Source organism: Puccinia triticina, chromosome 1A, assembly GCF_026914185.1.
Source record: "Puccinia triticina chromosome 1A, complete sequence".
NCBI classification, from domain to species: Eukaryota; Fungi; Basidiomycota; class Pucciniomycetes; order Pucciniales; family Pucciniaceae; genus Puccinia; species Puccinia triticina.
In genome coordinates, this window is record NC_070558.1 from 735,361 (window position 1) to 747,402 (window position 12,042).

The window sequence follows — 12,042 nt, forward strand, 5'->3', positions numbered from 1 at the left end:
TGTAAAAAAAACCTCTTGCAGTTAAGCTAGCTGCAACCTGATTGCTCTGGGGCTGGCTGGACTGGGTCCATCCTAGCTGGGCCAACTGACCCCAAAAAGTGAGAGGATTCCAATGGTCCAGCTCTCAGACTTAACCTATGAATCTCGAAATTGTAGAAGTTACAACTTTCCCTCCCAATAGCTGTTGCCATGCTGGGTTCAGTACAGGATGAGACGTGAAAAAATGGTGGTGTCAAAATTTGGAAAACTCACAACTCACCCTCAAACTTCAAAGCCAGCTTTGGGAAGTGCTGTTGTATATATCCAATTGACAATGACATCCGGCAAGACCCGTGTTGTATGTAAACTAAGCCTGGAAGATTGATAGCCGACATCCCACCCCCTCTTCGTGTGAGAAGCTATAAGTTAAGCTAGGTTTTTTCCCCTGAGGGTTGTGTGAGCTGGACATCCATTTTTTTTTTCTCATGTTCCCGGTACTCCTATCAATATTCAGGATCCATCCAGCCATCACCCACTGTAGCTATGTATGGGTCAAGATTAAAGATTTTCTCTGTTCTGTCGATGTCCATCGTTCATCCTGTGAATCGACTAGTTACATATGGCTGTTTACGAGGCTGTTGTCGCGCCTCCTGAAGGTTTTTTTGCTGTTAAAATTAGGTTTATGAATGAAGACCCTCTGACAGTTTCGTCGTGCAAATTGCATAAAATCGCCGCGCCGACGTGGCCCGTTGCCAGTAATTTTGCATTCAAAAGCCACGGCCATCGAGGGCGTAGGCACCTTCCCAATCGCAATCGTCATTTCCAATCGATTCTTGTTTTCTCGTCTCTGAGTGTTCGATCAGTAGCAAGGCTACCAAGCTTAGCACTCCCCCTTCCCCCGACATCTTCCGACATTAGAAATCCCTGATACTTAGACGTCGTAGACTTTCTTAAAGAACCACCTCCTCGGCCCCCCTTGCTCAAGCCACCCACATTTCGTGTTACCCAAACAAGCAAACCGAACCCAGCAATCCCGCCTCACTCAGCAGGAAGATGGCCTCAACTGCTCTCCCTGCCTCATCCGATCACGACGGTTTGGTGTCTAGGCCTGGAAAAGTGATCCATCTCTCCTCCTCCCCCTCCTCGTCGACCCGGTCTTCCTCACCCGAATCGGACGGCATAGCAACATTCGAATTGCCCGAATTTACTATCAAAGAGTTACTCGGCGCGATCCCTGCCCACTGTTTCGAACGATCTCTCTTCAAGAGCTCACTGTATGTCGTCAGAGACTTGAGCTTCACACTCGCCCTGATCTACCTGGGCCGTCAGATCGATCCCAACTTCAACAGTGTCGATGGCCAACTCGTTAGTGGCCGACCAGGTGCTATTTTGAATTTTCTTGGCTGGGCGTTTTACGGCTATTGGATGGGCTTAGTGTGGACCGGTTCGTCCTTCTCATCTCCTCCTATCTAGCTTCTTCCACCCTCACCTACCTGGGTCCACGAGGCTGTTTGACTTGATTATTCGCTACCTTGATCGCCCATTGACACGAATAGGTATCTGGGTCTTGGCCCATGAGTGCGGCCATCAATCCTTCTCCCCTTCCAAGTCGATCAACAACGCCGTCGGCTGGGTCTTGCACTCCGCCCTTCTCGTACCTTTCCACTCCTGGAGAATCACCCACGCCCAGCACCATGCCGCGACCTGCCACATGAAGCGCGACCAGGCTTTTGTGCCTTACACACGCTCCCAGCTTGGACTACCTCCACTTGCCGAAGGTTGCAGCAAGAAAGAGGTCGATGGGTCTCATCCCCCCAGCTTGTACGTAAATAGACCACTTTTTTTCACTTGCGTTTTATCTACACCTTGATAAACAGCTTAGTTTCTATTTCTTGTGATTGTGTGACCACAGTTACGATAGAGTGGACGATTTACTTGAGGATGCCCCCCTCTGGGCATTGTACAAGTTGATCATCCATCAGTCAATCGGGTTCGCCAGCTACCTACTGATCAATGCGTCAGGCCAGAAGCACTATCCCCGTTGGTGGACAAATCGTAAGTTTCCCTCTTGCTGGTCTCATGTAACTTTCTCTTCATCATCACTTTCTTAGCCGGTTGATAACAATTGCTTGTTCTGAACTTCTCCAACGGCAGACTTCAACCCCTATGCCATCATGTTTGACGACCGTCACCGATCCCAAGTGGTGTGGTCGGATATTGGCATTGCTATCACCCTTAGCTGCGTGACTTATCTCGGCCAACAGACCGATTTTTTGACGGTATTCAAGTATTACATTGTCCCCTACCTCGTCGTTCATGTAAGTTCGCCAGTTTCAATTTCGAGTGTCTTGCTCAACACTGATTTGATTGATATTTAGCACTGGATCGTGTTGATTACTTTCTTACAACACACTGATCCTTTGCTACCTCATTATCGCGAGGGAGCTTTCAACTTTCAGCGTGGCGCAATGTCCACCATGGACAGGTTGGCGTGTTTCTCAAGTTCTCTCTTGTATTGGATGTACGCAAAATGATCCCGATGGTCTGACTTAACCTTGTTTTATCCAGAAACATCCACGGTTTCTTCACCCACGGTTTGGCCGAAACCCATGTGGCCCACCACTTATGCTCCAAGATCCCCCACTACAACGCCTGGGAAGCAACCGACGCATTAAAGGCCAAGTTGGGAGAACACTACGCCTCCACGGATGAGAATTACTGGTACAGTTTATGGAAATGCTTCCGACAGTGTCGCGTAAGTTAATACTTTTTGCAGATGATATGGCTATGACTATCAAAACTGACCATCCGTGGCTATTTAAGTTTGTCGAAGATGAAGGCGATGTGGTATTCTACAAGGACGCCAGAGGCAAAGCTGCCCGACGATACGTGCCAAGGAACACTGGTAGCAGCAGTGTCAGCGACTCGGGCGTTGATGTAGACGGGTCTCCTAGAGAAAAATCATTATAGAGAGTTCACTTTTAGACGCATCCACCTCGAGATTTGATGTTCTAAGTCCACTCGTTTTATACTAGTATCATGGTGGATTTATCAATCCAACCTTTTCTTCAATTAGATCCTTTGTGACTAGAACCAAGCTGAGCTGGAGAATAAAAATCCAAGGCTGCAAGCTAAACAGACGAACGCCATGTATGCCGATTTTCCCGTGCTAGACTCTCGCTTTTCCATTTCTTTGTTCATCTTGAAATCGTCCAGCATGCCTCGTTCCTTTTCCTTTGTCTCAGTCGCTGGTCTTATTCCCTACTCTTTCAGCCACGTTAGCCGAGCAATATCCCTTGAAAACCCAAGCATTGTGCCACAGGACCTTCCATCATTTGACTCGCCGAGCTTAAGGATCCTGAGACATGAGATAGGTTCGCAAAGAGACCTGTTCAAAGCTGGAATGACTTGGGCCCGGGTGGATTAAAAATCAGGAGCTGGTCGCCTAAATCTTACATCGTTTGAGTGGATGACTTCCCGTGGGCTAAAAAGCCAGATCTGTCAGGCCAGGTTAAACCTTACTGGCTGATGAGAACTTGATCTCAATCACTTTTCACCAGCCAGTAAAGTTTAGATCTGTGAAATTTTAGTCTGTGTTCGAACTCGGGCATGGAAATCCTGGGAGGATTTCTAATCCAGTATATAAGTGAGATGATCAACAGCTGGTGGTCGAAAACCCCACCTTCTAGTCTCTTGAAAACGGATGGGGAAATGCTTTGCAGCGGCAAAGCCACCTTGGCATGGTGTAGTTGGAATTGATGGGACTGATTCACTCAACAATTACACTGACAAAAATCACTTGCTCTACTACAATTTCAAACTTTTATAGGTCTAGATGGAACTTGAAGGAGGAAGAGATCTGCATGTAATAGGTCCAGCCATTGAGAACGGTCCACTTTGAAGACAAAGGCCAGGGGAAGCTTATTTCTTGAGGAATTGCACTTGGGTGCATGAATCCCACATTTTTTGGGGGCTTGATGAAACCTGCCATCGGGAGGGGTGTTAGATCACATTGTTTATTATGTGTTGTTTAAAGATTGCAGATTCGAAACTCACCTCATTAACTTTACCCGGAGCGTTGCAACAATAGCCAGCGTCGGCAGGTGCCTTCTTTAAATCCACATCCTGGCAGGTAAATTTACCGCCAACTTGTTCGACAAAGCGCTCTGCACGATTGTGGCACAAGAATCATTGTTGTTTAGATACACCGGAGATTAGCTCGATGATAACTACTTGAGTGATAGATTCAAAACCCCGATGAAACTTACTAAACATGGTTTTGCCTTTATTCACAGGGTCAGCGGCTTCTTGAGCGGTAAATGCTCTGACACAATAAGCATCTTTTCGGTCTGTAGGACCATTAGCAGCGGGACACGAAACTGATTTTGGTTGAAGTTGAGGAGTCTTTGTTGCCGCATAAGTGACTTGAGTGTTGATCAACAACACTGCGAATAAGACAAATAAACTGAAGCTTTGCATCCTGAGAACTTGGTGGTAATCTTTTATTTTGGAAATTGGTTTGAAAATTTATAAAAATGATTTATTATGCGACTTGAAGATGAGGATGGAGGGTGAGGAATCATCAATGGCCGCAGGATCCTCTCCTTTTTATGCCTGCAGATTTTGGGTCTTGTCAAGTACAAAGTGCTTATGGCCCAGCGCTGATAGCTACTGCTTGCTTTGAGAAGTAAACAGCCGACGCCATCTTTTCTTGGTTGTCTAATGGATGCATTGCCGCCATGGGCTTCCAATATCGAAAGGTCAGATCTCGACTCCCGGTGTCCCCAGGCGAAGGACATCAGCCAAAATATGTTGGTAGCATTGGGAACAAGTATCACCATTTTCGAGAGGCTCGCTGGCGACAGAAGCTGCCGACTCGACTGGGATCCGGACGGAGAACGGTAGGGCTAACAACCCCTCACTCCAATCGTCAACTGAAGACCGAGAGTTAATGAAGCAGCTGAGAAGCCAAGGGCCAGACAACCAAGTTGGAAGCGTTGTCTTCCAACTCCTTCCAACTGTTGCCTCGCGATAAATTAAGTAGCTCTCAAGCTCTCAGGCACCAATTATAAACAATGTGTTGAGTTGTCTGTTAGTCTGCTACCATGATGTATCACCACAGTATGGAGGGCTGTTGGATCAACCCATGAGCACTACCAACCAACCACCCAGCTGGCAGCCACAAGTGTCTGTAGCCTAGCACCACCAGCAAACGGCTGATGTAAACCGGATTTCGTTGCACTGACAAAATCCAAACTCAATTTCAAACTTGCGCCCCAGGTGTGTTGTCACCTGTTTTGGATTTCGTCACCTGCCATTCTCAGTGGCAGGTGCAAGAGAGCACAACTCCCTCGATGGCCGGTGCTAACCGGTCATCAAGGGGACATACACACCTAGCTCCCTTGATGGCCCGTCTGTACCGGCCATCAACAGGAACACCCTACACCCTCTTGAAACCTCTCGGTGCTGTGTATACACATCACCCTTGATGACCAGTCAGTAACAGCCATTGAGAGGAACATAATACACTCTTGATGGCCTGGACTGATTGGCCATCAAGAGGACATACACACCCCACTTGATGGCCCGTCAGTACCGGCCATCAAGAGGAATATACTACACTCTTGATGGCCTGCGCTGACTGGCCATCAAGAGTGTAGCGCTTTGCTCTCAATGACCAGTTGGGTCACTGTGCAAGATGCACATGTCCTCTCGATGGCCAATCAGTCCAGGCCATCAAAAGTGTATTATGTTCCTCTTGATGGCTGGTACTGACTGGTCATCAAGGGTGATGTGTATACACATCACCCAGAGGGTTTTGCTCTTGATGACCGGCCAGTACGGGCAATTGAGAGTTTGGTGTTTTTTTCTTGATGGCCGGTGCACTGACAGGCCATCAAGGGGTATGTGTATCACCTCTTGATGGCCGGTTAGTAGCGGCCATCAAGAGTAAAAATGGTGCTTCACTCTTGCTGGCCGGTACTGACCGGCCATTGAGAGGGTGTAGGGTGTTCCTGTTGATGGCCGATACAGACGGGCCATCAAGGGAGCTAGGTGTGTATGTTCCCTCAATGACCGGTTAGCACCGGCCATCGAGGGAGTCGTGCTCTCTTGCACCTGCCACTGAGAATGGCAGGTGACGAAATCCACAACAGGTGACGACAAACCTGGGGCGCGAGTTTGGAATGGAGTTTGGATTTTGTGAGCGCAACAAAATCTGGTTTACGTCAGCCGTTTGCTGGCGGTGTAGTTGGTAAAAGCAGCACTTGTATGTGTCTCAGCATAGCTGAGGTTGTGAGTTTGACTCTCACCAGACACATTTTCATTTTACAGTCTCAGCATAATGTTTGGTGATTATTTGGGAGATTTTTGAAATCTCCCTGTTTGTTCTTTCCACTATTTTTTCATTACAATTTTGTTACCCAAATCACCTAGAGGAGGTGATTTGGACCAGAAAATTTTCAAAATTTTCATTTTGGGGCCAAGTACAGCCATACTGCAGATGTATTCAGCAGTACAACTGAGTTGTCATTGAATCTTGAATACACCACTGCATGGCAGTGGTTTTGAAAATTCTCTAGGGCCAATATCCCCTTCCAACCAGCAGCAATCCCTGTCCATCCCCCATATCAAATCCACACCAACAAACCACTGTGATTCCGTGATGAGTGCTCCAAATGGACAACCCTACACCCCCAGCAAGGCCAATCTCCAATACCAGTGCGCTTGTGGGTATATCCCCCAAACACCCAACCAGTTTTTGACCCCATATCACGCAGCCCCCCTGGCCCCTTGGTACCAGGGGGTCAAGGTAAGGGGGGAGTATTTGGTGATGGTTGGGCTTGTGGTTCTGGCAGGCGGCGGATGACAACTTGGTGGGGGGAAAGTGCTGTACTTTGGGAAGGCACCAGCGGTTTGTAATTGCACCTTCATTTGAGGCTTTTTTGAAACCATTTTGGGCTGGTATTCTGTGACCAAAAATGAAATTGTGCTGAATTCAAAAAAGTTTGGAAAAAGTTTCAAAAAAAACCCAAATATTGTTTATAATTGGTGCCTCAGTCTTCTCATAGATCTTGCTCAAAAGAAAAACAAGCCATTTTTTTTTTCTTCTCTCTCTCTCTACCCGGCTGGCCCACCACGAGGCCATCGCCAGTTGCCCAGGCTAAAAATGTACATAGTAATGTATAAATCCAAGTTTAAAGACACAGATTTTCCAGAACCCTAAAAAAAACTCAAGGATTCCCCCTGTAAATACACAAAATGAGAGAAAAAATATCATGGGTTTCCCCATTGGACAAAAAACCAATGCAAAATCTGCAACAATCAATATATGGATCAAAAACAAATAAATGTAGCTCTCTAAATTCTCAACCTAGCCTTCCAACATCAGCAGTGCTGTGCCCCAGGCTCAACCTCCAGCCTGCGTCAAGCGCGCAGGTCAAAAAGGTTGGACGTGAAGGCCTCTGGCCTTCAGCAAAGACTGCTGACCAGTGGGGGGAGAGAAAGAGAAAGTTTCATTTTGCGTACAGCTACCAGGAAGGTGTAGGGGTTCAGGCGCAAACCCCTGCGCCTTTGAAAAGAAGGGTGGGTGGAAGGTGTCTAATAAATGAGACAAACCTGAAGTGGGCAGGTCTCTGATGGGCACAGAGAGGGGAAGTTCGGAGCGATGAGCTTGGGAACTTCTATTGCTGGGGGATTCATATATGAATCTCCCAGGTGCATTTGCGCGTGTGTCTTTGCATGACTGAAGCAGCCCCAGCTCCGATCCATCAGGGCTTCCCACTTAGCCGCCTCCATGGACAGAGGGGAACTTGTGGTGCCCTGCTCGCTCCCCCGCAATCCATTTGGCTGTCATTATCTCACCTAGTACTTGCCCCGGAGCACTGTGAGTCTGTGGCGCAGCGCCCCGCGGCAAGTGCGGGATGGAGAGGTCAAGAAGGGGGGTCCCCTTCCTTGCCTTGACTAGGGAAGAGAAATGAGCCAGTTTCATTTTGTGTAGTTGATTTACATCACATTGTACAACAATCATTATTAAATTTTCATTGCATCACAGTGTTCTATTATCATAGATACCAGTTCAATTCATTGCCATAAGACTAGATTTCCTTTTTCTCGACCATATATGAGAATGAGAAGCAATGGTGGGCCAACGTGTTATGTTACAATATTGAGGCCTAAACGCGTAACACATCAACCGTTATTTTTAAGAAAAAGGTGTTAATTTTATCGAAAAAATATCAAATTTTTGATACTTTACAATAAATTACAATATGTTTTTGGCTGTATCTATGAAGAATGGCCAATATTTGCTGTTATTTAGGGTATTTTTGCGCATTTTTGCACCCGTGGGTGTTATAGTTAACTTATTTTATACACTTGATAATCTTAATTTTCTGTATTTATGGTGTTCAAAGTTGGTTTGCATAATTTTATGCATGCATAAATCATAAAATCATAAAAATATTTTGGTGAGGAAATTTTGTATTACATAATCAGACAGTCATATCCCCTGCAAAAAAGATTTTATGATTTTATGATTTATGCATGCATAAAATTATGCAAACCAACTTTGAACACCATAATTGTAACTTATTTTTCAATACTTTACAATACTTTACGGTTACGGTTAACTGTTACGGCCCACCGTTGCGAGAAGAGAATGAGAATGAGAATGAGAGAGGAAAGTGGAAGAGGGCTTACCTATCTGGGAGAGAATCTCAAGAACATACAATACTTCTCTGCGCAAGGGGTCACCCAATCCCGTGACCCTCTGTGTGAAACCCTGCTGATAGCAGGGCTTCCAAGTGTGATATCATTAATGAGCCATCATTTTTTTGAGACCTTTCAGGGTTGTCCGATCCTGCTGACAGCAGGATCAAAAAAAGAAAAGTCCAGCGATGCGAGTCTACTTCGAGCTCGAGAAAGCACAGATAAATTAGATTATACGGAGATTATTTCTATCTTTTTCGTTGTAAGAAGGCGCTAAAAGACAACAACAGCAAGAGTAAAGAGTAGAAAGACCAAGGAGACGAGGACAAGACGGGTCAGAAGAAAGGATAAGACACAAAAGAGGAAGGAAATCGCGAAGAAATGGAACACAGGAAGAGCTGAGAGGGAGATCAACCAACAACAACAATAAGGGGAGGGGAGATTGATTGATCAGCACTTGACGTTTTTCCTCGGATTAGCCTGGCTTTTCCTGCGTGTAGCCGGTCCAGATTTAGTCGTTGCAGGGGCAGCAGCAGCAGCAGCGGGGGGAAGTTTGGAGTTCTTGAGAGCCGCCGCGGTGCTTTTAGTAGCAGTCTTGGTGGTTTTGACGGTGGGAGTGGATGCGACAGTAGCTTTTCCGGTCTTGAAGAAGCCGGCAACTGATGGTTTGGCAACCGCCGGTTTGGCTTGGACGGATGGGGCAGGCTTCGCTGGGCCTTTGAGAATGATCTTCTTAGTCTTGGCGGTGGCAGCGGCGACAGTGGATGCCCTTGATCTGGAAGCGGTGGGCGCTGCTGAGGAGGCCGGCTCGGGGAGGGTGGTAGACCCAGCGGAGGAGGAGGGTGCGCGGAGCTTCTCCTCCTTCTTGCGCTCTCGCTCGAGCTTCTCCTGGGCCTTCTTTTGCTTGAGCTCTTCCTGGGCTTGGCGTTCCTCGTCGACGAGGCGAATGAACTGGTCGACGTTACCCTTGACCCAGATGTCGAAGGTCTCTTTCCAGATCCCGCAGGGCGCGGGGAACTCGTTGTTGAGGAAGATGGTGTGGATCGGCGGGGGTTTTTTGCTGCTCGAGCTCTCCTCCTCTTCCTGATCGTCGTCGCCGGAGACGCTCGAGGTCTTCGACGGTGGCTTGATCACTTTGCTTAGCTCCTTCACCAGCCGCTTCGTCCCGGGCACCTTCAGGCTCGTCCCAGCTACGATTAGCAGGTCCGGTCGTCGGCCTCGCATCAGGTCTCGGCTCGTCACCGCGCCCACCTGGTCGCCCGCATTATGCTCCTCGCCGTACAAGACAACGCCGGATTTGAGCAGCCCGACACCCCGGGTTCGGAAGCCCGAGATCGCTCGTGCAGTGTCGAAGGTCTGACATTGTGGACAATGGATAGGCTCGCCTTCGGCAAGCTTGACGATGTAATCCGACATAAGGACGGAATGCCTGCATGTCAGACATGAGAGATTCTTGAGAGTCCCATGAAGAGGGATCACACGAGGAAAGGGGTCGATAGGTTTAGAGCGTGTAGGACGAGAAGGGGCTGGGGCTTGGGCAGCCTCGGCGGCAGATGCTGATCGAGTCTTGGGCTTTGACTTGGGTGTCTCAGGGCAGCTCGGCTTGCGGTCAGAGGAGGTGATAGTTGAGGCGGCAGACAGTTGCGAGGAGCAAGGGTCGTCGGGCTCACTCTGGGATTGACTAGGTTCTGACTCAGATCTCTGGGATGGAGGCGGCGTCGAGCGAGGCGTAGGTGGCAATTGGGCCTCCGGATTTTCATCGCGTTTTCGCTTGAGGTTTCGCTTTCCTGGGGTCAAAGGCGGCTCTGGGCGAGAGCGATTGGTGTTAGAGGATGAATGGTTTAGAATCTCGTCCTGGCCAGGGATCCCGTAAGTCAAGCCAGCTTTTTCTTCCAATCCATCGATGTTCTGGCTGTGTAGAGAAGAAAGACAGAATTCAGATAGCTGTAGATGCTTGATGAGGTGGTGAGATTGAAGACTTACGTATAAACCCGACTGAGTTTGCCGTCATCATCCAGACGTTTCAAGAACTGGTGGAAGGCAGTAGGTTGGGCGGCACCGCACATCTTGTGAAGTTCGGCAAGCATTCCGAAGTGCAGGCTGAGAGTATCGGGATCCTGGGGAAGAGGCTCGAGGGTCAGTGAAGATTCTGAGAGATAAGCTCAGATCGCCAAGCCAGACTCACTTTCCAGGCGTTGACATCGAAGAGATCGCGCCCGCTGGTCAGTTTGGCGTTCGGGAATCGTGCCTTGAGGGAGGCGAACAGCCCAGTTGACGAGCGGAAGTCGGGGATGTTGGCAGCAGTGGAGATGCCGGCGCCTGTGGGACGAAACAGGTGTGATGGTTGGCTGGTAGTTTGCGATAAGGAAAAAGGGGAGAGGGATGCCTACCAACGACGACGGCAACTCTCTTTGCATTGAGCACTGCCTTGATAGTCCGCTGCAGGTCCGGCCCAGGCGGATCGGAGACAGGCTTGACGAAGGATGGCAAGGGGCCGAGGGCGGTTGGACGCGTCCCGGGGAGAACGACCAGCTGGGTTGGGGTGGACATGGTGTGGGGTTGGTTGGTTTTGCGGAGGAGAGGGTGGTGGTGGGGGAGGGGTGTTTTATAGCCGGGGATGCTCAGCTGGGCTCAGAGTGCGCATCCTGGCGACCGGGGGCGGGGGCCCTCGCTCGGGGGAATCCACAGATGGCTGGGCCAAACCAGGCACGCCGCGAACGATGCCCGCCATCTCAGAAAGCTCCGGCCGTCATCCAGGCCGAACTCACGCCCGCCTCATCGGATTGGCCGCAGGGAGGCTGGCTGGTCGGCGAAACGGGCTGCATGCAACCAATCTGCAGGGCATCTAAACATACATACTCATCCTCCGACAATCGACGAGCACTCCCCCTCGATTGGGTCCAGCCCCTAGATCATAGATGGAGGGTATGGATCCAAAACAGGCCGGTTCACTTGTCCTGCGGTTGGGACAGAAAACCTAACCCAATTTTCACACCCTTTCAGCCCACTTCGAGAGCAACATTGGGGAGTTAGTTACACTATGTGTTGAGGCACACCAGGGACGAATCAAAAGAGTCCTACCGTGACTCATGGTGGGACTTGACGGTGAATAGCAGATATAGTTCTCAGTGAGGAAAAGCAAGCTTATAGGTGAGGATCCAGTGGGCAGTAGTGCATGATGTCACTTGTCATCAAGTGACTATTTTTTTTTTCTGGTGCAAACCGCTGCACTAGGCTGCACTACACTACGCTACCACTGAAAATAGCATTTTGGTGCTACATGGCTGCTGACATTAGCATGCTAAATACAATTTTTTTTACCAGCAATTTCAAAAATCTGTAGCTGTCTTTTCT

General features: G+C 48.7%; 3 protein-coding genes across 3 annotated transcripts; 1 reads left to right on the top strand and 2 right to left on the bottom strand.

The window, feature by feature from the left end:
• Window positions 1-1,032: 1,032 nt before the first annotated feature.
• PtA15_1A111 (uncharacterized protein) lies at window positions 1,033-2,949 on the top strand (the record flags this gene model as incomplete). Its single annotated transcript, XM_053165104.1, has 7 exons — window positions 1,033-1,423; window positions 1,536-1,800; window positions 1,892-2,034; window positions 2,134-2,297; window positions 2,358-2,464; window positions 2,548-2,734; window positions 2,803-2,949. 7 exons carry the CDS (start codon window positions 1,033-1,035, stop codon window positions 2,947-2,949), a joined length of 1,404 nt encoding a protein of 467 aa, XP_053016328.1.
• Window positions 2,950-3,900: 951 nt separating this feature from the next.
• On the bottom strand, window positions 3,901-4,458 carry PtA15_1A112 (uncharacterized protein; the record flags this gene model as incomplete). Its single annotated transcript, XM_053165105.1, has 3 exons — window positions 3,901-3,963; window positions 4,036-4,145; window positions 4,248-4,458. 3 exons carry the CDS (start codon window positions 4,456-4,458, stop codon window positions 3,901-3,903), a joined length of 384 nt encoding a protein of 127 aa, XP_053016329.1.
• A 4,680-nt stretch (window positions 4,459-9,138) lies between these two features.
• On the bottom strand, window positions 9,139-11,419 carry PtA15_1A113 (uncharacterized protein; the record flags this gene model as incomplete). Its single annotated transcript, XM_053165106.1, has 5 exons — window positions 9,139-10,600; window positions 10,672-10,805; window positions 10,874-11,007; window positions 11,079-11,160; window positions 11,342-11,419. 5 exons carry the CDS (start codon window positions 11,417-11,419, stop codon window positions 9,139-9,141), a joined length of 1,890 nt encoding a protein of 629 aa, XP_053016330.1.
• Between the last annotated feature and the right edge of the window lie 623 nt (window positions 11,420-12,042).